Below are 26,014 nucleotides of genomic sequence, written 5' to 3'. Positions count from 1 at the left end.
CTGTGCTTCAACATAATATTACCGTATTGTGTGTGTATAAGGACCATAAATGGCACCTGTTAAGAGACACGGTTATGAAGCAGATTTCAAACTCCAGGCTGTCAGTCACGCAGTAGAAGTTGGGAACAGAGCAGCTGCGAAATCTGTCTGTCTTTGTTATTATGCTCAGCGTCTTTTAGTTTACATTTTGACTGCACAATTGTGAGCTCTTTATTATGCACAAAAAATCATTGTTTTCTTTTATTTATGGAGCATTATTATTTAATAAATGCTGCTAATTTATTTTTGAGTAATGTCTTCATGTACATCTACGCTGTATGTTAATAAAAGTGCCCGTGTGACATCTGGGACACAGCTTTGACTAAGAACTCTCTTTTTGTTCTTACCTTATGGCTTAAAAAAAATATATCGAGATATATATCGTATATCGCCATCCAGCTAAAAAATATCGAGATGTGAATTTTGGGTCATATCGCCCAGCCCTAGCTCCAAACAAGTAGCTGTGTCTGCTTCAGATTTGATACTTGCTTAGGCCTCAGTCACACAGGCCTAGTGAACGGTTAGCAAGCCCCCGGTCTGGTCACTAGGGAAAAGTGTGTTTTCCCCAGCCCATTGGCGAGAGGTTGTGGGAGGCTGCTGGTTCTCACTAGGTGAAATCAGTTGCAAAGAGGGTGCTGTACCGAAAACCTCACCGGTTGCTAGCAGATTGGTGAGGTTATCCATAGTTTAAAGGAAGACACCAACTGAGCGGTGCTGAAAATTAAAAAGGTATGATGCAACAGAGAAGCAGCCAGTGTTTTCAAAGTAAAGATTTTTCCTTACTGCTAAAACCAACTTGTATTAAAAGGTGCAATTTTTACCTTGAGAGTGAACGGTCTCCGTTTCTGGATTGCATTACACCAGTGATTCTCAAAGTGTGAGCCGAGACCACCTGCTGAAGGTACTGCAGGTAGACACCACAAATTCAATTAGAAATTACTCAAAGTGTGTACAGCGGCACATTTATATGAATGTATTTATTTATATGACAGTTAAATTAAAACTGATAACAAGAGGTGGTTACTTGCTTACAGTGTTTACTGCTCTTGTATTGAAGTTTGTGTCCCAGTGGCTCACACATTAGCCTTAACACTTTGCATATGACTGCGTAGCAATTTATAGCCGTGTTGTTTATGTTTTTGAGTAAATTTTAAAGGGTAAACATCACTTTCTCTTGTTTTTCGATTAGAGTGAAGATTTCAGACTGTAAATGATTTTAGTTACTTTGAGGAAGCTTGCACTTCCTCCCCTCTTTCTGAATCCATAGTTTTTTGGAGCATGCTCAGTCTTCAGGACTGAGCGACCACTTCCTCTAAGTGGCAGACAGCTCACTGTTTTCTTCCCCACCTTATCACTCTATCACCAGCTAACAGACACAGAAAGAGAGAGTCAGAGGACGAGAGAGCAAGCAAAGTAGCTGCTTTTTGCTCTCTCTCTTTCTCTCTCCTGTGCACTCTTTCAGGTTTGGCTCTCCCTGTTTGGGCACGATGAGAACGGCAGATTATTGGAGCTGATAAGATGAGGAATGCTGCTTAGAGAGGAAACGCCATTCTGGATGAGATGTAGCCTATAGAAGACTGTTCCCCTGTCCACGACATGTCATCCAACACCGCCACTGGCCTTTTCCTATCCTTCGTGTTATAGAGGCAGGATAGACATAAGGGAAGTGAGCCGGGATTGAAATCCATTGACCCAAAGCAGATGAGCATGTCCATTCAAGCCACCCTTTTCCTCCTGCTTGCCCTCTTTCTGCCTCTGTCTGCTCCTGTTGTTTTGACTTCATTTCTCTTGAATAATAATAAATTCAGAAGTGCGCACCAGTGGCCTAAAAAATATCAGTAAACTGTTGTCATTAGAACAAGTTTGTACTGAGAAAATGTCACTGGAAAATGTGCTAATGGAGCAGTATGTGGAGTATCTAGAGAGATACTTTTGTCAAATGTTATTCAGTTTTTTACTGTATATGTGCTTATTTAAGAAACGGAAAAAAAGTCTTTAAAATTCATCTCAAAGGGAGTGAAGGTGGAAATGTTGTGGTTTGTTCCGATGCAACTTTGTAGACCTAAGCTGTGCTGCCATGAGAGAAGAGGCTTTCTCTTGGAAACCCCTTTTTCTAATTGTACTGTTATGAACTCTAGCATTTAACATTCCTACTGAGTCCTGTAAAGTCTGAGATGTACAGCTTGGATTATTTGCACTTTATCTGAGCGTTCCACGTGCTGACTTTGGGCTGAATTTAGTGGGACATTTATTCCTGGGAAGACTGACAGGTGTATTTAACATTTTCTGCTTGTGAATCATTTTCTCACTGTACAATAATAGACTTTAAATTGTTTTTAAAATGGCCTTATAACACTTTTGCAGCAACAATTGTTTCGCTAAAATGATTGATGTCTTTCCTTGGCATTGCACTAAGACATACTTGGATACTCCAGACCAGCAACCTGCCAAAACGTCTGCTTAAATCAAAGTGTTCACACTTACTGCTCATCAGTTAATCAAGTAATTCTGATTAATGTATTTATCATATCATATATTTATATGATAAATGTTATACATTTATAACCTGTATTTGATTTGATTATGTTTGATTTAACATTTGAGTTGCCCACTTAATCCTATGGAATTAGTAATTGCGTACTTTATAAGACAGATAAGACAGATAATAGATAATATCTTACATGACTGTAACATATTATCTATACTAAACTTATGAAATTAAATTAAAATAATTTTTTTCTAGAAGCAGGTATAAATACTTCAGCTGTCTTGCCAGTGTTCTCTACTTCACCCCAGTAAAACATTTACCTGCTGCATTTTGCAGAATCTGAGTTGTGAGTTGTAGCCACTTGTTGAAGTTTTAAACCCTTGTAGATTCCTTATCGTGGTGCTTATCCTACATTTTTAAAAAATTGTTCAATAACCAATATTCCAATGTGGAAATGTTTCTTCCTCCATGTGTTTAATGTTCACATAAAAACAAAAAGAATACTAGAAGAGTCCGAAAGAAAAACTATTGTTTATTAGTCTCTCAGGATTTTCTTAGGACCACTGATCTACCTAAAGCAGTGAAATGGCAGTTTGTGATCAAAAATGAAAAGTACATAATATGTTACTGTCTTTGATCACATTTTATTACATTCTTTGATTGAAATTGTCCACTTGCACACATGTATGATACAAAGAAAAGCCCAGCATTCCTCTTGAACCAGAGCAAACCTGACTACATCCAGAAAATGAGCAATGGCTGGTGAGAGGCACGGAGGAGAGACAAGGTTGTATGTTAGCAGGTTCAGAGAGCGGCTGAGGTGAAAAACGGAGAAGGGGAGAAGGAAAGAGCAAGAGACTAATAAATAGTGTGCTGGGAGTTGAAAACTGCAGACAGAAGTTTTTGTGTGCGACTGCCTCGCTTAACCCCAACGCCACTGAAAGCTCAGCCAGGGCCTGAATTAGATCACATCAAGGGATCATCTCACTCTGTGTGCATGTGTATGCTAAAGTGTGTGTGTACCACATCCTTCAGCCAAAACTCACCTGTTGATCTTCATCCCATATAGCTGACATCTATGCCACCCGTACTAAAACAGCTCCCAAAACGAGGGCAGACATGTAACCTATACACGCTTGATGTGTGTGTTTGTATGCTGTGAGGCCGAACTAAAAGTAGATTGTTTGTGTGATAGAGGCCAAGGCAGGAGAGAAGTTAGACTTTTTTGGTTTTGGCTCGTCAAACCATAATTTAATTTTGTTACCACTGGGCATATAATAACAGATCTGGACATCAGTAATAACAAAATTGTACTCACGCTAAAAGCTAAGATCTAGAACAAAGTCAAACAGGGCAAGAAATACAAGTTAGACAGTCAGACAGGTTTCAAACCCACATGTTTGCCAACATCACTTGTTCCCAGCATTGAACAGTGAAACGATCACACAAAAACTGGCTGACTTCTTGGTTCAACTGTGACCTACCAGTAAGTCCTCCCGTACAATGAGGGATTACGCCATCATTTCAGGTGTACTGACTTTCGGCTTTACCTCAAAATATGTTGGGTTACATAATCCGCCTAAACTCTTGGTTGGTTGAAAATCTGCCTGAATGTCTGACTTGTGGGTTTTTGTAGAAATTAGTAGAAATGACGCTGCCATGCTCTCAGCAATTATTTTGCTATGCACAGTGTTAAGCAATTGCAAAAGCCTTCCAAAATAAGACCAAGGTTATAATTTGGTGTGTGTTTTGGGGGAAAAAAAGACAACAGCAACACTTATGTGAAGTTGTGCAAGAAAACAAGTAAACCACCGTGCCCAAGACTCCCACATTTAATCAGTTGAGGCTGTGATGTTATAATCATAGATAAGAATGCTGATTGTGCAGCTAGAAGACAATGCCTGCACAGTCCGGGAATGCAGGCAAAATCCAGTAAGCCAAACACAAATCTTTCTCTATATATTATTCCAATACTAATTTTATATTGCATGTAGTCTTATTATGTTTTAGAATATCAATAATTGGGGTTGTTGCTCAAAAAAAGTAGTGTTACACATTACACGTTATGCTTCTTAAAAGTTATACAGTAAGTTACTTAATTAGATGCCAGAGAATCTAATTTGTTACATTATTTCTCATTACTCCATAAAATAACCGTGTATTGTCACATATTTACCAGTTAACTATATAAAACACTGGCTACAGTTCACCACATGAACAGAAATCCCTAATGAGCACACACATAAGAGCTTTCTTTTAGTGTTATGTATGAAAACAAAGCCGACTACAAAAAGCAAAGATGACAACCAGCCCACAGAGATTTGAATTGGATTGCCACAGTGATTCTGCTGTAGAAACATGTACATGTAGTAGAACTGGAGGCTAAAATGCTGCAAGCCTGACTGTTCATCACGTTGTTACCTGCTGAAACTCAGGCTCTGGCTGCTGGGCTGGGGTCTGCATATACTCAGCTTTATCATCAGCCTGCGTTCTTGGCTAGCTTTGTATTAGTATTCTGTCTGTGCAGGGGCTTCCAAAGAGCCAAAGATGTATTAGTAGCATAATTGTTTCTATCCTGGGTGCAGATTGCAATTAACCATCACGCTCTTGTCCTGTTGTGCAATAAAAAATTATAAAAAGCAATGTCCACGTCTCTGCTGTAGGCTGCTCCACCAGTTTCCTCCTCCCGCACACCATCTGAAATCAGCTCATTGTGTTACAAGTGTGCAGGAAGAAAAAAGCATGTTGTCATTTGCAACACGTAGCAGTTGGCTCAGTCCATTCTGCTTCCTGAGTGAAAGAGCCTTTAGCCGTTTTCTTACTGTAGCATGTCTCATTAGTGCCATACGGTTTATGGAGATAGCTTGCTCATTATTTAAAACTCCAAATATTTTCATTTCAGCCTCCAAAACATCAGTAATCATTACGTTGAACCTTCAAAAACCAGTGGGGGACATCTAGGGGTGGGTACCAAATTCAGCATTTGTAAGGGTGCCAACTGAACTTACTTTGGTAATACTGAGTACAGATTTGCACCAAATCACTGGGTGCCACTTTTGATATCAGTTCATATCTGAGTTTAGCTGTTCCCACCTGTTCTTGTCACCCGTGTAAATGTTGGTGTGTGCCAAAAGTTACACATAATTGTTGGTGTGCAAAATGCAAAGCTGGCCATGCAAACCACATCTAATCAGAGAAAAAATCTGGTCAAAACAGAGAGATTTGGTTTTGTGTTGTGTGTAGTGTTTCAAAGAAATAAAATGTTTCAGTGGAGAAGTATAGACTCAAGAGAAAAATGTTAAGTTATTATTTCGTTTTGAGCAAAGTCCAGAAAAACAGCTGTCATTCACTTCTGGTACCAAATACAGGTACCTGTACTGATACCAGTGTGTTTTAAAGTATGAAAGGTACCCAGCTGTAGTAACGTCACAGTGCTTATGTCCATCTTTTATATATAGTCTTCAATTTTAATGTGTAGGCTTGAGGTCTTAATGTTAATCTGCCTGTTACCAATGTCCTCTATACACATCAAAGCTGTATCTAATGTTAGCAATGTAGCTGTTACTTTAATCCATTTCAATTGTCGCCATATTAATCATATAAATTGGACCCAGACTTTCCTTCAGCATGGAGAATATAGAAACTACTTAACAGTCATCATCTGTACCAAAACACTGAGGCTGGGTGTCAAAGCCTAGACAAACCCCTCGATGCTTAACTGAGATTACACAACAATTAAGATAAGAGAGGATGAGATTTTCCTCTCCCCTCAGTCTCTCACCCTCTCTCACTCAATCTCGCTCTCTCTCTCTCCTTTTTTAAGTATGATTGTAAAGAATGTTGTTTAAAGAAGGGAAATTAAGTTTGCCTTTGATGTCTTCTGAAATATGAAACAGCCAGATGCTTATAGAAATGTTAAACACTCACCACACACACACTCACACTGACACACACCAGCTGATTTCACTGGAAGCCGCTGCTTCACCCAAACTTTAGTATACAAATGCCCAAACAGACTAAACACTTACTTACTTTTCACTGGAAATTACTTAACTGCACAGTTTCAGTTTGACCTCAGTGGAAGTGAGCAGTCACCTGAGCCACCCCACACCCCCTCACCCTCGCCTCCCATAGTCTTTTCCCTCCCTCCACCTCTCACTCTCTCCCTCTCTCCCTCTGCTGCTTTCTGCTGACTCCTGGAATTATGATCTGTTTCCCGTCCACAGGAATAATAGAATACAGGAGGAAGAGGGGGGTCGGCAGCAGCTCTGTGGAACAGTAGTGAGGAGTCCAGCTCCACTGTGGTTACATTCTGTTTGTGTGTGTGTGTGTGTCTGCAAATGCGTTTATATCCAGATGTGCTAATGTGCGATGTTTTCCTCTTCATTTCCATAAACTTCACACATTAAAAGATTATCCTCGGACACGGACACACACATAGAAACAGAACTTAAACTCCATTAATGCTCATAAATCTTAACCCTCCTCTCATTATCTTGACAGTAAACGCCTCATGTATACAACCATGCGGCAGGCAGTGGGTCTCCACTCTCTACCAGAGCCTCCAGGCACTTAACACTATCAGCAGTCAGATCCAGCCACTCCAGTGTGTTTGGAGTGTGTGTGGAGTGTGTCCTCAGCCGCATAAATATTTATCACACGGCTACCCCAGGAATTTTAATGAGCACTGATGGAGAGCAATCAACACAGTAGAGCCAGGAGAGAGAGAGAGAGAGAGGCGAGAAGATGACATGAAGTGAGAGTTTGTGATATTTTAGCTTTTAAATATTAACATGACTTTCACTGTTTTCCTGAGGAGATTCACACACTCCTGTTTTTCTACTCATTTAGTTTTTTAAGAGTTTTTGTGTTTGGCTTTCTGCACTAAATTTGTCATTACTGTGTATACCTGTGTATTTCCCACTATACGTGTGTGTGTGTGTGTGTTCACATGTGCAGTGTAGTATTGTACATACTCATCAAGGTGACAGGGCCACCCCTTAGAGGTCACTTAACACATTGTGTGCAGGCCAAGCTGCATGGGGAGTGAGGGAAGGAAACCTGAGCTGTAACTCACACAGTTCGCTCTCTCTCCCCCGTAGACACAAGCGCATACATACAATGAGACACGCTGGACCTGGCCTTTGACATCTGGCTGGGAGCGGCTAATAACTGTCTTGGATTCCTAAAGACGCAGCAGCTTGGAGTTCATTGAAATTTACTGCAGTGATGCTTTATTGACTTGAGGAAACAATAAATATGAAATCACTGATTTGTGTTGCCACAGAGTGGCACAAATGAAACCCACAGGTCTTCGTTTCTTCTGCTCAAGATTCCAGGATTTCATAAGATGCCAGATAAATTACACTAAATAGAAAGTATGTCAGTTTGAAGGAGTAGTGCAGACAGAGGTAACCTACGTTTTTTTATGACTCTGGTTTCCATATTTTGTTCCAGTGTAAACAACATATTGTGTCAAAAAGAGCTAAAATAAGCGGGTGCAGTCGTGCAGACAATATTTTTTCTTCAAATGTTAAGTAACTGAAAGGAAAATATATGAGGAAAATTTTTAGATTTTAAGTTGTTCAAAATGTTTAACCCCCTACCATATAATAGTAAATTCCTCGTAATACTATTTTTAGTTTATTTAAAGCAATAAAGTAATAACTTAAAATATTTTGTATAATCGAACCTGTTGGCCTGAATTTCCGTCACTTTATTACATTCTCTTTTCATTTCAGTCACAGTTATATCTGCTAATGTAAGATCTGTGTGTGTTTAACTTATCTTATTAATCACTTGAACCCCACCTTAGCGATCCTGAGCCTCAGCCCCAGGCTGAGAAGCACAATCTACTGCGCGACAGATACTTCATGTCAGAGTCAAATTTTTGTATCACTAGAATTAAGTTTTAAGTTATTACAAGATTATGATGTACTGTGAATTTAATTAGAAAAAGAAATGGTGAATGTAAAGCACTTAAAGAGCACCTTTTTAACATTCACCTGTTAATGCACAAACACAACCCAGTGACAATAGAGCAGGCCAATCATCAATAACATCTTAGAATTCAGTAAGATGCTCAGAGATGCCTTGGCATGTGGAAGGGCCATGGATCAAACTCTCAGCCATGTGATTTGTGGACAGCTTGCTCTCACACCTGAGCCATTAAAACAGAGACAACTGCTGTTGTACAAATTACTGCATCGGTCTCCGATTTCATCCCTCCCTCCTTCTTCCCTTCCCTTTACTTGAAACTGAGGGTCTTTTGTGCTTTAAAGGAAGTGATAAGTTGAGGCGATGCTGGCGGAGGTGCGTTAGAAATTGACCAGTGACAGATTTGTGACTGTAGGTCCAAGCTGCACTGAAACGATGAAACTCACTGTTTTTGCTACAAGTATGTCCCCACCTGCACAGACACACACGCACACACAAACACAGACGGCGACTCACACACCTGTGCACATTGTGTATGCATTAACTTTCATGTTTCTGCAGGCAGGCTAGGTATCAGTCTGCTCCTTCCTCATTGTCCCGCCTTCATGTCCCTGTCATTGTCCGCGCAGTAATTCATCCCGGGTTTAAAAGCCCTGGATCAGGGATGACTTCTTCCATCAAAATCCCACCGAGGTCAAAGATCAGAACATCTGGGTCTGGTTGGAACATCTGGGTCTGCTGGGGACATGGAGACCGTGGGCTCCAGACTCTCACAGCGTTCTCGGCCCTTTATCTGATTTCCTTTGAAGTATTTGCAGCCTCATGTCCACTACTGTACAAATACCAGAGACACTACTGGACTTCCAAAGCCACATCATAGTCTCCCAGCATGCAATCCTCAGAGCGAGAGAGAGGAAAGAGAATCGGTTTCTTGAAAATGTTTGATCTGGGTAGGTTTGCAGTCGGAAGAAAAATAAATGCAGCTTAGGGACATTTAGCATTTTTTTAATCTATCCTGACAATTGTACTTGGTGTGTGTGTGTGTGTGTGTGTGTGTGTGTGTGTGTGTGTGTGTGTGTGTTCACACATCGCTGCCTGTTAGTGTGTATGTGCCCTTATGTGGGGGTCAGCCCGTGTGCTGTGTGATTTATTGAAAGGCCTTGTAGTGATACCAGATTCCTTTGCGTTAAATGCCTGCTCTGAGGGCCTCTTACTGGCTGTGTGCTTTATGGACCATGATCACACCCTATTTGTCTCTCACTTTTACATTTCGAAGGATTAATTTTACGGCTTCTCATCTTTATTAGACTGGATAGTGTAAGAAAAAGGGCAAAAGAGCAGAATGAGCAAGGGAAGGTCAGGCCGCATACTTGAGGACACGTCAGGCTTTTTGTATTACGAGTGATTATTAGATTGTTTGACTGTATAGGTTACAGTTATATTTTGAGTCTTTTCAATAGTCATACTGCTTTTGTTTTATCTGATGTTTCTTTCTAGTCCAAAAGTACTTTTTTAATGAACAGAAAACTGTAGGAAGATGTTGTGGCTTTTAGATTGTCCAGTGAAATTCCATTTATTTCCAGTCATTACCAGTACAGCTGATCAAATAAACTGAGCTGATCAGGAAAGGAAAGGAAAGGAAAGGAAAGGACCACCTAGGGACCAACTTATATGCATTACCAAAGCATATTACAATACAACTGGGCATTGAATCCTAGGCAGGCATGTGATGAAAATCCTTTTACATCCCAGTCTCATAACTATTGCTTTAGAGCTAATATTAGATAAAACTGGGGATGTTGTGATTTTATTTCAATCTGCAATTTGAGTCTGTTCTTTTTCTCTTTCAAATTTTGGATCAATCTGGGATCGGTTCAGCCACTACAATGACTCCATTTGTTCCTGAGGAAAGTTTCTGGCTGGTGTGTTCCACATACCGATTACTTGTGGCAGTATTCATCGCATAAACAGGACAGGAAATCGTCTCAGAAACAAAGATGTGTTTTTTAATGCTAAGTTAAGGTTTTTAATTCAGAAACTTGTAGAAATAACTTTACAGCCATGAGTTTACGATCAGAATTGACCGAAATGATGCGGCCTTATTTGTGCAGCGCATTGTAAATAATAAATGCGAACACCCTCTTTTTATTCTGTCTGACAAAATGAACTTCTTTCCTAATTCTTTGATGCTACTCACCTCAGAGACCTCAGTGCCCCTTCATAGGCTTTAACTTAGTCTCGGTTGATGATCGGGTGTAGATCATATTGTCATTCAACTTGTGAGAGCCACATTTTGTCACTGCTAAAAAAAATTTTTTTGTTAGATTTGTGCTGCTTAATTTTGTTATTATGACTGCTACATATTTGCAGACATGGACAGAACGCTGAGTTAAACAGGACGTACCAAGCTGTTGGGTTTGGTTCCAAATCGGATCCATATGAAGATTATATTGTGCCCCCATCTGTTAGTAGTTCATGTTGAATTATTCGCTACATGCTCTGTTTGGGTGAATTCACTTGGCCGCAGAACGCTCTTGTTAGCAGTTTGGACTCAGCTTTTATTTCACTGACTGGTACTCTGCAGTATGAGCTCTGAGGGTGAGGTTGTCTGTCACCTGTAGAAATCCTGGTTGACAAAGACCAGACGCTGGATTAACTTCCTGGATGCTGAACCGTGTGGTTACGTGCTAAGAAGGCAGACTTAGCAGACAAGAGTCTGATTTCAGCAGATGTTTTCCTGCCAAACTCCGATGGAGATTTCAGGCCTAACAGTGGTGGTGACAAAAATGCTGATTTAAATACAAGGAATGGCTCTGCCTTCTTCCTCCCAGCTTCATGTGTTGTTGGATTTACATGTATATTATGTGGTGGGCTGTATAGCCTTAAAAATATATCATGATATTTCAAGAAAATTCACAAAATGATATTTCTGAAAAAACAAAATACTGAGCGGTCTCTAAACTGAATAGTCTCTCCTTCCTTGTAGCCTGGTCGTACTCGATGATGTGTTTTTGCCTCAAGTGGTCAAAAAAGTGCCTCCACCTTTAGCAGGAACCGTTCTCCGAGGTTGTTACAGTAGTTTTACTTTATTAAATCCTCATTGGAGGCTGTGGTCATCGTGGCTGTCACTGCAGTAGCAGTGATATTGCAATATAACACTTTAATATTGCCAAAAAAGAATAATTTCACCTGTATTATCGTGGATAGTGCACACCCATCATTTAAATCCCAATCTGCTCAGTGCTTTAGAGCTTTCACTGTCTTAGTGACGTTACTATTCTACAGAAAATATACAGGTGGAGATAAAACAAGAGTACGAATACTTGCTCTAAAGATACATTCATCTTTTTAGATGTGTAGCTGGTTAACACATCAACTGGAATCCAACCATTTTTGACATCACATAAACTTGTAATATGCTTTAATAGGTCCTTTCCATTAGCAGCAAGTAAGGATTTATGTTGTCTGTTTTGGCACAGATTCTGCAAGAATTTCTTCTTTAATATTTAGATAAATTATTTAAACTCACAACCTTACGGTTACTTTAGCTTCCAGTCATATAAAACCACAAAACGATGTGATCTTTTGATGCATAATACCTATTAAGCACCACCACCGTGGACTGTAAATAGGGTATGAGGGAGATGTCCGTCATGCGTGTTACCCTTTGAAAGGAAAACAAAGTCAAAGAAGTAAAAAGTGTGCCATGTGTGGTCAAGGTTCACTTATAAAATTGCCTCTCCTGACCATTAACAGCACTGTCAGGCCATCTATCAGTCACACCGAATGGCAGTAAAGGAGGTGTATTAAGCTCCTTATGCAAAACGCTGCAGCTGGAAGTTTGGAGTCTCGCTGCTCTGCATTTCCATCACCCTCCTCAGTTTCCCTCACAGTTAACTTTGTGTTGTTGCTAGCCTGCATTACTGTTTCTACAGTGTTTCTAAGAGTGCTGTGATTTACCAGATAAGAAGAAGCTCAGGTTAAAGTACAAAGACCTCTCCATCTCCTCCAGATGTGACATTACGTTAAGAAAACACCATCTGTTTTGGACTTTCGGGTAAATTTGCTGGTCAAAGCTGCTGGTCAAACCTGTACCTGTAAGGCAGTCGCAGGCTTTGGGAGCTCGCCTCTAAACTGCAGGTGCATGGATGAATTTGTCACTTGTGTTGGTCTCGTTTAACAGAACGCAGACGCAGTGACTCTTTAAAGATGGAGTCTGCGCTCCAGGTTCAGTCCATTGAGTTCAGATAAGGGTCTTGCCATTGGCAGCAGGTGTTGCAGCTTCATATTTATTTCACTTCATTTGAACTACGTATGCATGCAGACAGAATCTAAACAAAAGGCAACTTCAGGATTTTTTTCCCTGCAGGTCAAACTTCCTGCATTTGTTTACTTTCCCTTTTCGAGCATCTGTCTCCGATACACTCACATCAGATTAGACTTAACTATCCTGCTGTTTAGCAAACCATCACTAACGAAGGTATAAACCATGTGACTGTCTCTGATGTATAGAAATTATAAAGGAGGTGTAGTTGCTACTTGTTAATGTCAGCTTACCGCTTTTCTCTAAACCAGTTCGTGACTAGACCAGTCGATGTTTCTTTTATGCCAGCTATGAAATGTTCTCCATTACAAACCCTAATCAATATAATTATGAAGCAAGTGGATTATTTAATATAATTGTGGAGTAAGTCGCCCTATAATAATTACATTCAGCCTCATGATAAATTATGTCTCATTGCTGCAGGTAATTAGTCTGAAAATGTTTCCAGTTATGGCTTTGAGTGCCAAAAACGTTTGTGAGTAATGTACAGAGCTGCTCACATGAGAAAGAGCTGTTTGTCCTGCTGTTACAGACGGAGGAGAAAATGGGCTGAAGCTTTCATCTGCTCGGCTGTATATAGACCATGCAGAGTTAAAAATAAAAAGACCGCTCACCCAGAATTGAACCAAGTTTTCAACTCGGGCCGAATAATATCAAACTGAACGCTGTCAGAAACCTGAATCAGCCTGTACTTGTTCCCTCCGTGTGTGTTCAGTGTTCTTGCCTTTGTGTGTAATCAGAAGAGTGTGATTAAGCGCTGTGGAGCCTCTCTGAGATGTGGGTCCCTGCTCTCTAAAAGGCTGAACTATGCCAGCGCTGCCGTGTGCGTTCCTCTGTAATAAGATCACCCAGAAAAGACGTTTTCAAGAGGTTCAGTGTCAGATGGTAACACTGCTCTGCTCGGTGCACTTTACCCTGGGCTGCTGTTCATAGGTGGGGTTTGGCATCCCACTTCCGGCTAACAGTGTGTGCTATAAAGCGATATTCATTTCAACTTTGCAACAACAGTTTGAAAAAGAGCCTACTGTGTTTAAACGACAAAGCCAGGTCCGTAAAAGAAACGGTTTGGATGTGGAGGAACTTTACCGACTGCACCCCACTTCCAACGTTTGCGCGAGAAGCGGGTACACCGGCTGTGAGTCGGGCCTCGTCGTTCAGCCTGAGTGTTGGACCTCACTGATGCTCATGTGGCTGAATGAAAGCAAATCCCCTGCACGTTCCAAAATCTTGTGGAAAGACTGAAACTAGAAGAGCGGCATCTGCACGCAGCAGCAAAGTCAGTTAAGTCTTAAAATGGTAGTTCTGGTTGACACGGTGACACTTCAGGTTGTTTAAGCTGGCAACACTAAGAGCGGATCGACCATGAAATTCCCTTTTGAACTGAAAGTTTAGCGAGTATTTTAAAACCGCGATTGGGTTTACAGTTCCCTTGGTTATTTGTCTTGTGCTGTTTTTTTTTTTTTTTTAAGTAAAACTTGTTTTTCTTCATGGATTGCAGTATCCTTACACTAACACTTACTGTATACGTATCCTCTTTCAAATTCCAGAGACCAGCTCTTTAGCTCTTCCTCTCTTTCAGGTTACGTCACTACATGTGATGTTCACACATGCAGGATCTTGTCCACTGAATTCCATCCAGTATGCGCATGCATCATTTTCTGTATACCTCTCTGTGCACATGGCATGTTTATTACTTATCAATGTATGTGCATATGTGTGCCGCAGCTAACAGCGAAGATCAGCAGAAACACGATTAGCCTGAAAACATAGATGCCAGGTTAGTTAAAAACAAATAATAACACCCTTTAGAAGCCACACTATGCATGCATGTAATCCATTGAAGCAATGACAGATTGCACCACTGATGGTACAGACTGCTGCCACAGTGAGTTTCAGAGGCTATTTTCTTTCGTTGTCCTCGGACTTTTGGCCTTGTAGCATTAGAAGGCCCGTGTAGCGCAGAGAGAAAAGAAGAGAGAGAAGCACAGGGGAAACCCAGCACAGCACTTTGAGCACTTCTTGAGAAACCACCACTGCAGCAATAACTGTGTTTAGCACGAGCCGTCCAGTATAAAAGTATTAAAATCACAGAATCAGCCTTTCTTCGTCTGTGTGTTCGACGCAGTTGTCTATGAGTGAGAATCTTTGTAAATATGGGAAATGGAATAGAGGGAATAGAAGTCAGAGAAAGGACTGAAGCTTAAAAAAGACACACAAAGAAGAGGCTTCTCTCTCTTTTTTTCTTTTTTTCTTTGGACTCACTTTGGTGGTCTGAAGCAGGGTCTCATTGGATCTTGAACCCGGTGCAAAACCCAGCGGGGGGGAGAATGAGTAAGGGGTTGAGGGGGAGAGGGTGAGTGGGGGGTCCTGAGCTAGGGGTTACGCCACCAGAGTCCCACAATTCATCATGCTCTGGCACCAACGGGGGCTGTCTGGACAGATCGGAGGTGGGGAGCCGAGAGGGGGGGATTGATGGCCGGGGAGACTCTGTGACCTCCTTTTTCCCCCAAGAGGGGAGATAATGTGTGCATGTATGTGGGAGAGAGAGAAAGTTATCATCACCCTCCATCCCTTGCATCCTGTTGAAGACATCAAGTTTGGATATTGAGTTTGATCCAGTACGTCTTCATATCGGAGTGACACATCAGCTGGGCTGCAGGAGTCTCCTCCTCACAGGCGTCAGATCAGTCATGACAGATCATTTGTTTTTCTTTCTCCCCCTCTCTCCTTTCCCTTCTTTCTCCTTTTCTCTGGCTCCTCTCTGTCTTTTTACTAGGACTACCTACAAGGTGACAGCACCAAAGCCTATCAGAAGTTGGGTTGGAAGCCAAAGGTGACTTTTGAGGTAGGTTGGTTTGAGAACACAGCCGGTTGGTCCTGCTGGATAGCATTAGCACACATATAATAAATGTAATGGGAGTAGTTTTCCATGCATGTACAGACAATGGAATGACGTGATGAAATCAAAGGTGACTGAAAAAAACACCAACTCAAAACATTTCAATGACAAATGAAAGAATGGCTTTGAAAGCCTGTAACGATTTCTAGAAACCAGCCTTCTTTCAGCGAACTGTTAAAATGTTTAACGTAGAAAATGCACAAAGGTTCACTGTATCAAATCCACACAAAGCAACAGAAAACCAACCAGCACACGAGTTTTATGTCTTTTAGCTTTTAGATTAGAATTTTATTACTGTTGTATATTTTATCTACTTTTAATTTTATACTGCATCAGATTATTATAAAGCTCTTTGGTACCAAAGCTCTTTGTTTATTCCTTTCTGTGAATAGTGCTATATATATAATTACTTGCTGTATAACATTTTGTATGTTGTTTAGAAATCAGCCTTTTAATAAAAGATTATTAAGCAAAGACTACTGTAAATTAAGCAAATATTTCTCAATATATATATTTTTGTAATTATATACTGAGAAAAGCACTTCTAATACACACACATATATATATATATATATATATATATATATATATATATATATATATATATATATATATATATATATATATATATATATATTGAAATATAATGAAATATACTTCAAATAAATATTATACATATTTTAGAAAACTGAATTTTTTGAAGTGCTTACACGCTTTGATTAAATAGTTTCTAAGGCTAAATAATATATTAATAATGCAGCCAGTGTTGAGAAAACACAACTGTGTTTTTTGGTTAAACCTTATTTATTTTGGAGAAAGAAAAAAAAAAGAAAACAGCGGTTCAACGTTTCATATTTTCTCAACTTTACCGGCTCGGGAAGTTTGGCTGAACTATAAAAATATAAATTCTGAATCTTCTGATAAACAAAAAACAATCTTATCTCCTATCTGTCGCTGCAGACACTCCAAAGCTCTGCGCTCTTATCAGTACAATATGACCCAATGACACGAAGCAGGTTATGGATCATTGTCAGGTCCTAATACTGATAAACTCGATGTATTTATTATGTTTATCCAGCTGCAATATAACTGTGTGTGGAAGGGAGGTCTTCACGTAGGCCGAGTTTAAACCGCGGGTGTAAACGAGCCTTACTTCATGTAGAGATGTATTTTATGTTTGTGTCTTTACCTTTAGAGATATCAACCTTTCCAAATATATAAATGTGATCCTGTCCTCTTGCAGGATCTGGTGAAGGAGATGGTGGATGCAGACATCGAGCTCATGGAGAAAAATCCAAATGCCTGAGGCCAAATGAGTCAGTCCTTATAGGACGGGCATGTTTCAGCACTCCTGTGTTCTGCCACTGAGACCCACAGTGGAAGACCCACGTTTCCTTTTTACTTGTATGACTCTTCCAAATGAATTGATTGTCTTGTTGCGGGTGTTCGAGTGAATCACGGGTGATGTTGTATCTGGTGTCTGTTTTGATTGATTAAATGCCTTTTACATTTTAACACTGATTATTTGATATTTTTATTACTGAGGGGTTTTTATTGTTTGTTTGTTTTTTTCATTGTTTTGGGACTGTCAATGCTGAAATCTTTTCCCCTGAAGTGTGACATGGAAAAAGTTATAAATGAATAGAAATGAATGGAGATTTTTATCTTTTATTAATATGAGCAGGTGATCCATTTGGTACAATAAAAAAGTCTTTAACATCGTGTCTGTTTGTTTTCTCATGAAACACAATAAATTCTATACAAGGCCTTATTTTTTTTTCTTTTTTTAATTCTAAGGAAATGTGGGAAATAAAAGCTGCAAATCCAGGTTTGAACCGCAGGTTGCGTGCGCGGAGTGTGCATGTGCACGCGCATGGGATCCCCAGTCTGTGCAGAGGTCTGGCTCTTCTCGTGTCGTTTCTTTCCTCTCTGTTTGCTCCTAATTCCAAGTTTTTCTTTAGAATTTACCAGAACACTGCGCCCCTTTATTCTGAGGGAAATGCGTTTTTCTCCTGCACTCATCTACCTGGAAACATCTAGATCTGGATCGTGAGCGGCCTTGTGGCCTAAAATGAATGCCCGCATTTAAACTGTTGGCCCTGACTTGGTGTGACCCTGACGGTGACGGTTGCTGGGTGTGTTGGACACTCGTAACTGTTCCCACTTTGCAGAAGTTGGATGACTTCTTCTTCCTTAACAGCCACACTGCTTTGTCTTTGCTCGTCTTTATTGTTTAAATCGAGGTATTGAATCCAAAAGGGTCGTTTTCACGAGGGCACGTCAATCATACTTGTTTAAGAAAAACAGTAGCCTGTATTTGATTAAAATGGTGCGACTGGAAGTGCTGCAGTGCTGCCATGTGTCTAACAGCCTAGTCATCCATCCTCTGCTGTTATTGACTGTATAGGAGACCTGACGCTCTCTATAGATTACATGATATTATTTGTTGTGTTTAATGATGGGCCTTACTATCTTACATCCTGCCCTCCTGTATCACACTATTAATAAATATGAATGCAGACGCAATCTAGTGTGTTTACAGTATTTGTGGAAATTTATCTCTTTTTAAAAACAGTCGAACAGTAACTCTGCATTTATATCTTCAAAAAATAAAGTATGTGCGTGTAGCCAAAATCTACTTTATCACAAATGAAAGTGCACGTGCACCAGGATGGCCTCTCTCAGATGTAGTATAGGATATTTTATTAAAGTATTATTACAAATATTTTTTAAACCGGACCTAACTGGAATCACTCTGATGTAATGCGCCTTTTCTCAATTTCCCGAAAGTCATTAAAGTTGTGAAATAAGTTTTTTGTTTTGTTTGCGTTTTTTGGGTTGTTTTTTTTAAGTGCAGCATCTTATTTCCATGTGGAATGCTAAATGAAGTATCTCCGATTTAAATGCAGCACTCGGGTAAATGTCGGTCCCTCCTCAGAGCACACTGCTGCTGTCAGGTTTTGACATTCAACTTGCGCGGACCCTGAAGGTCTCCCTGAGCGGTCTGTGGAGGTGGGATCGCCTGTGTGTTTTTCTGGACGGCACCTACAGGACATTTAAAAGTCTCTGTGATCGTCCTGGACAGCGCTGAGTCTGTGCGGACGCCAGATTGGAAACAGATGTTGCTCTGAGGTTGTTTGGGCCCCCGAAAGCGCGCTGAGAGCACACAAACACACTGAGCCCGCGGCCTCACACAGGTGCACCGAGTATTCCCCTTTAATAACACTTAGGCACGTTTTGTGATCGGGTCTGCTGTTGGCGCACAAACAAAGAAAAGATGACTGAGATTTGAACCGAGAAGGAGTCTCGGAAGGAGGAGGGGAGCAGACTTGTGCAGCTAAATAAACGTTTTTAAGGAGATTAAACGGCTCTAAAGTCACGATTTTCAGAATTCCTGAAAAACGCGAATATAATAATTTTCTGTCAAATCAAACGCACGAGAGATATTGTAGGGGGAGATAATCCCTCGAGTGAAAGCTGCAGGAGGGAGAAGCTGCTCTTTTCTTTCAAAGCTCCAGCTTTACTGAGCACATTTGGACAGACGGCCACAGAGTGGAAGACGGAGAAAAGGATCCGACCAGTGCCTTCTATCATTTGTTATTAGGAAGAGAAAATACTGATCTCGCCCCTGAATATTATCCGTCCATCCATTTTTTAAACCTCTTATGGAGTGAGCCTATCCCAGCTGACATATGAGAGGTACGGACAGGTCGCCAGCCCATCACAGGGCCTCACCGAAGATCAAGTTCAATTAAATTAACACGAATCTGAGCACTATCCCGGGACAGGGGAGGTCACCTGCTTGTCGTGTTACTGAGATATCAAGGACATAAAAGATATCCCATTCTTTATTATTACTGCTGGTCTATAGTGCAGATACCTTAAAATATTACGATTAAAAAAAACATGAAAACAGTGTAAATACACATAAAAAATTAAACAAATGCTGGAATTTAAAAAATCTGAAAATTCATAGTGCGAAACTGGCAAACTACGTGACTAGAGCCTTCACCAAAAATCCACGCAGACAGCAGGCACAAAACAAGACGCAAAATAAACAGTTTACACTGAAGCCTCGATTTCAGCCCGCTATAGGCTAAACGGTGAATCCTCACTTCTTTAATTGGTTTGATACGTAAACTGGGCGAAGGACTGAAGTCATTAGGACGCCATGGACGCCTTTCTTTCTTTTTCTTTTAAGAAAAATAATACATCGAGAAAAAAAACGCAGGAGGCCAGATTCGTGCAGGGTTAAATACAGACGCGATTTCAATCACTGCTGGGATTTAGCTCTGCTCCCGCGAACACACACACACACCTCAAACAGCAGAGGTGAGGAGTGTGTCAGGGGGGTACGGGCTTACAGTTTAACTGTGAGATGGCCGCAGTTGCCAGAACTTATATGCATATAAAATGCAAATTTGAAGTATTAAAAAAATAAAAACAATAACAAAAAAATTAAGCTGTGGATACAAAAGGTCTGTAATGATGGGAGAATCTGGTTGGTAGTTTGGACGCAAAACGCGCAGTGAGTGTCAGTGTGGAAACTGTTCCTATTTAATTTCAGGCTCAACCTTCAGAAATAATAAAAGTTCAAACTAGAACAAAATGCATAACACCCGTGAAAATGCGTTAAACTCTGTAGAGACTTTTATTCTATGTTGTTTTTTCTGTGTGAAACAGAAAGCTTTTTAAGCAGTCAGTAGAAAATAGAGCCTCCTTATTATTTTTTTTAAAAAGCCCCGTTCAAATGTGTGGGGCACCCACGTTTCCAGGAGCTTCATATGTTTCCCCATAAGCGCTCTGATACCTGCCAAACCTTTAGGGCGCATGCTGTGGGCTATCGGGTTGCTTTGCCACTCGTGACTACGGCACTTGTGCAAAGATCTGGCCTTCAACGCTAATCAGACACTGGGATGAATTCCCCGTGTAGAACATCTGCAGACTGCCGGGGCCGTAAACTACACCTACGCACGTGTGATCCCTCGAGGCTACAGTCATACTAATGTGAACATTAAAGTATCCCGAATGCGGCATTAAACAATAATTCCTTAACCGGGGCTTCTGTGAGCACTTCAGTGCGCGCCTAAAAGCTCCCCTTCTCTTCCGGGACTCCCTTTAGTTTGACTGTTTGTTATTGTTTGATACACTGCAGGCCGTGAAGCTGCCACGGCCAGCCCGCGATGTGCACTGCATGTGAAGCTGCTTTAGATAAAGCAGGGACGGGCTTTAACGCAGGCTGCTCACCGTCCTTCCCTAAAGTGCATTGTTGACATCCTCTCCACTGACCTCCATCACCTCCTCCTGTCTTGTACTTGCAATGAAAAACGACTGGCTTTTCCTTCCTGACTCTTGAGTGCTGATCAATCACAAAGACGTTTGTTTGGAGGGAATAACGCGTTTCTCGTATTAGCCTGCGCTCTGCGTGCAACTGGTGGTTATTTCCACATTTATTTATTTGATTTGTATGTAGTGCAGATTGCATTTGAACCGCAGTCTTAACCTCACCTGCGTGGTTTGTAGCAGAGGAGAAACGGCACATTGTTTATGTTAGCTTTAATGAGCTTGACTCATCTGACTGCTGGCCCTGGGGAGCGTTTGTGTGCTGGATTTTTTTCTTTCTTTCTTTCTTTTCTTTTTTTTTTTTACTTTTACTGACTCATTAAAAACCAATCCACACGGGCCGAAAACTAACAGTCACGTTTAAGCTTCAACTACCAGCTATTTAACACACACACACACACACACACACACACTACTCTGTTTTGTTTTCAGCTTTCAAGTCCTGCAGCTGGATGATTGCAGAGGTTAGAAGGCGCCATTAAAAGAATTATTGTTATTATTATTATTATTATTGTTGTTGTTGTTGTTATTATTATCATTGTGTGGAGTATATGTACTCGCTAATAAGATTATAATAATAATAAATAATAATAATATAATAATTGTTTAAGGGGTAATTAAGGGGTTCCCGCCATGATGTTATATATAACGGATATTTTTCCTGATTATTTTCTTCTAACTTTATATATATGTATATATATAGTTTTTTTTTAAAGTCAGTTTTTTAAAACAACCACAGAGACCATATCTAATTAACACTGAGCATGCGTGTCTCCGTGTAAAACTGCCTACGCGCATAAGAATGAAATTTGAAAGGCCGCTGTAAAGTTTTAATAGCAACCTTGTTTTTTAGTTGCTTTTATAAGGGAGGTGGTGGTGGGGGGGTGTCCCCACGTCATCGGGGAATTACTGGAATAAACACGTGACACAGCAGCAATATTTCAATCAGCCAGTGCTGCGGTAAATCTCGAGCCTCCAGGAACCAAACAAACATTTAAAAATAAAGCAAAGCTGGCTGCAGTACATCCCTCTGTCACATATCGTATCCATCAGGCCGTCATCCTCGTGCATCAACAAGGACCCCCCACCACCCCCACCCCACGCGGGGGTCTGCTCCAGCAGCAAAATGAACTCTGAAGACAAATCCAAAAACAACTGCATCCAAAAAGCTCCTATCATCATTCCCAAACAGCAGTCAGACGGAAGCCTGCTCACTTTGTAATGACTGATTTGTTTTGCTGTCAAGGCCTTCAGTGAGTTCAGACCGCGTTGGTGAGCTGCTGCCACACGTGCATTTATTTACCGCCGGCGTTTACACTCCAGGACTGAACATATACAGCGCGCAGGTGAGGCTGGAGCCTCGCATTAAAAAAAGAAAATGGCATCTGTTAGGCTGCTTTCACTTTGAAAGGTAACCTCGGCTCGCCTGTGCAGGGCCACAGTCTGAATTTAACTAAATATAAAGCCTTCACAGTTCCACCGAGTTATAAAAGCTTTTCCCTCAAGTTGGAAAATTTATGTATTCACTTAAATACTTTAATACGCGTAAATTGGTTTTTGTTTGCTTGTTTCTTTCTCCTTCTCTCTTTAAAAAATCAGAACGTTTAGGTGAATTTAGCGCTTTATAATACATTTTAAATGTTTTGAATTGAAATATATTTTAACTACTGTGCAGCTATTTCTAAATTCAAGAAATGTCCCTTTACTTTGGCTCTAGCGTTACTAATAAATCACTCAAATTCAAATAAACGGCACTTTATTAAACAAAACAAAATGTAATGCCTTCAAAATATTTTTTTAAACAAATAACACAAAATGAATAGAATAAGTCAGTATAGGCTACACAGTCCCTCTATTTCTATACAAGAACTGGGACAATTGAAATGCAGCAATAAGAAAACTGCGGAGAGGAAAAAAGTGTTTGGTCCTCAATATCCAACCACTCCCTTTTCCTAAAAAATAAATTACTATATTAGGCTATAATTTACAGTCTAGTCGTAACAGCCGGGTTTGAGCCATCTTTAGAAACTATTCTCGAAGTGAGAGGGAAGGAAACTTACGTGTTTTTGGTGTTACACAGCTCTGCACAAAAAATACAAAAGACAAAAAATCTCTCTGAATCGCTTGTCCATTCGGAGTGTGAATGAAAGACCAAAAGTACAAAAAAATATATAGAGAAATTATATATTAGAGTTATTAATTTAAAAGAAGCGCTTGGCTTTCAGAACTTGCTGCAGTCATAAACAAAAGCTCCTGAGGTGCGGTAGATGGACTGTCCGGACGGGAAGGCCATCTGACAGCTATTATTCCCGTTCACTGGGGAGCCGTTCAGCCCGATCCGCTGGGACTCAAAGATCTCCCGCACCGAGTGGAAGTTCTGCTGCTGCGCCGGGTAACCCGGGCTCAAGTGACTCAGGTCCCCATACCAGGATGCGAGCCGACCCTGGTGCGCGTGGTGACCGTCCTGGCCCGCCTGGCTCAGGTTTCCGTGCCCAAGTGAGGATGCGGTGGTCGTGGTGATGCAGTAATCGGGCAGAGCCTCGTCCACCGTGGTGGAAGGGGCCAGGTGGCCGCCGGAGGATCTATCCCCTGCGTACAGGCTCATGGCTTGCATGTTGCAGTGATAAGTGGCGTTGGAGCTCGTGGAAATGACGTTCTGGTTGCAGGTCGTTGAGCTGTAAGCGGGCGTCTGGTTCGGCGAGTAGCTGAGCGACAGTGAAGGGGCGATACCTGTCCGAGAGGAGGCGATGTGAGGTGGGGAGAGCTCGGCCTGCGGAGACCCCCGCATGGAGGTCATGATGTTATCCACGCTGAAGCCCTGCGCAGGGGCCTGGCCGTGGTGATGGTGCTCGGTTCCTTCGATGCTGAGTGACCGGGTGGAGGGGACGCTGTGCGGGCTGCCCGTTGACAGGCTGCTTCTGCTGTCTGGACTCTCGATTTTAGGCACGGCGCCCAGGGTCGGGGATGCGGCCTGAGGCGGCGTGGAGTTCCCATTCTCAGTCTTTATATCCTGGATCCGCACCGGCTGGGAGCCCTGCATTGGCGGCTCGGGCTCCCGGCCCGCGGTGCGCACAGAAGGATCTTTGCTTTGCCTGTCCCGCTCGTCCTTGTCCCTTTGCACGTCCTTCTTTTTGAACCTCTTCCGGCGCCGTAGAAAGCTGCCGTTCTCAAACATGTTGTAGGAGTCCGGGTCCAAAGTCCAGTAGCTGCCCTTACCGGGCTTCTTGTCGTCCCGGGGCACTTTAACAAAGCACTCGTTGAGGGACAGGTTGTGCCGTATGCTGTTCTGCCAGCCCTGTTTGTTGTCCCGGTAGAAGGGGAACCTCTCCATGATAAACTGATAAATCCCGTTCAGGGTGATCTTCTTCTCTGGCGAGTTCTGAATCGCCATGGTGATGAGGGCGATGTAGCTGTAAGGGGGTTTCACCATGTCCTTCGGCTGGTGCTGAGGAGTGTACGGTCCGTACGGCCGGGCCATGCTGGCCGGGTACTGCTCGTGGGCTGCATGCGAGTACATGCTCATAGCCGCAGGCATTCCCGTGTATCCCCCGCCGGCCCGGTAGTAGCTCTGATCGCTGCTGATGTAGGGCACGACTCCCAAAGAATTGGGACTGGAGACGGAATAACGCGCCTGCATCCTGCGCAATGCGTAAAACCTCCCCAAAGCGCTCTCCCTCCACAAACTGTCACAACTTCAGCTTGCGCTCCGATCTCTCTCGCAGCTCTCTGTTCACTATGGAAGTTCCTTTTTCTAAGCCGCAGCTCGCCAGGGTGAACCGAAGAGAGCACGCACTGCTACAGTGAACATTTGGAAACTGAGAGGGCTGGAGGAGTCGCAACGAGGAACTTTTTTTTACCCTTCACATTTTTTCCTCCCTTTTGGCTGCTTGGACTGCTCCACCCCGAATCCGAATGTGTGCTCCATTATCCAATGGGACGGCGAAATGAACCTGTGGAAACGCTGCACGGTGATAAAAGTTACTACCCCCACTCTTTCCTCCACCACTCCTTCTCCTCCTCCCCCGCACTTCTTTCCCTGACTTCTCAGTTCAGATCACAGAATTATTAAAATGCTTTTCAGGGTGTGCCCAAAGTGCCAAAAGATTCATTTATTGGCCCAAATTGCGAGTTATTTATTATTTTCTATTAGTTCTTCATATTGAGACTCGTAAAATAACTTCACGGTGAAAATGGAGAAAGTGGATTTATTGTGTATAAATGATCGGAATAAGTTTTTTTTTGGTTACCACACATTCTTAAGGAATTTCTCTCATAGCAGACACGAGCCTGATATCAATTTCCAAAATTTAAAAAAACGCGAACGCGTTCGTGCACAATTAAACCTGCAGTTAAATCCCGTCAGTGATGCACGGTGATCTGAGACCTGTCAGTTTTGTGAGAAATCAGATGAGCCTGAGCCTCTGAATAAACAAGCGGACATGAAAGAGCGTGGATGCCTCCCCGCTCCTCCCCGACAGCGCCGGTGGGCGGTGTGCGCAAACTAATTAAAGGCTAAATGAAGATCATTTGGCCCAGCTGGGTGTGGAAAAGTTCCCCAGGGCGCGAGCGGCTGCTGAGACGTTTTTGAAAGATGAAGACCTCCAAATGTCATTCGCACTAGACGGAGTGTTAATAGAGCCATGGAAGTTCTGGGTGATTTCTGTGAGGCTGGGGGTAAAAATAAAAAGTGTGAGAGGTGTTAGCCGAATTCAAAATAATTTAAAGGCTTTAGAAATTTACATTTGTTTATTTAGATATTCTTTCAAATAATCTAAACGATTAATCTTATCATACAAATAAAGAACTTAATTGAAGATAAGATTTAAAAAAACTAAACTATGTGGTTTGTTTTGTTGCTGATTTTCTGGTAAAGACGGACTTCCCCGCCATGCTGCTCTATTTCAGGCAAAACTCATATTTCTCTCATGTTTTTAAAGTTCAGTATTGTAAAGAATAATTTTCACAGAGAAGTCTGTCACATTTT

At 41.6% G+C, this 26,014-nt stretch overlaps 2 protein-coding genes across 2 annotated transcripts in view; one reads left to right on the top strand and one right to left on the bottom strand.

The window, feature by feature from the left end:
* The window catches only part of gmds (GDP-mannose 4,6-dehydratase), a 172,206-nt gene extending 154,748 nt beyond the window's left edge, over positions 1-17,458 (top strand). The window contains exons 10-11 of the mRNA XM_031732441.2: positions 15,565-15,633; positions 16,931-17,458. Of these exons, the coding sequence (XP_031588301.1) occupies positions 15,565-15,633; positions 16,931-16,993 (132 nt within the window). The 3' untranslated portion in view covers positions 16,994-17,458. The remainder of the gene's footprint in view (positions 1-15,564; positions 15,634-16,930) is intronic.
* Positions 17,459-22,769: 5,311 nt separating this feature from the next.
* Positions 22,770-24,969, bottom strand: LOC116314426 (forkhead box C1-A-like). Its single transcript, XM_031732439.2, has one exon. The coding sequence runs from the start codon at positions 24,665-24,667 to the stop codon at positions 23,252-23,254; it is 1,416 nt and encodes a 471-aa protein (XP_031588299.1). The 5' UTR covers positions 24,668-24,969; the 3' UTR covers positions 22,770-23,251.
* Positions 24,970-26,014: the final 1,045 nt, after the last annotated feature.

Source organism: Oreochromis aureus, linkage group 17 (genome assembly GCF_013358895.1).
Source record: "Oreochromis aureus strain Israel breed Guangdong linkage group 17, ZZ_aureus, whole genome shotgun sequence".
In the NCBI taxonomy this organism is placed as follows: Eukaryota; Metazoa; Chordata; class Actinopteri; order Cichliformes; family Cichlidae; genus Oreochromis; species Oreochromis aureus.
Note: the sequence above shows the minus strand (reverse complement) of the source record. Positions and strands in the feature narration are given on the sequence as shown.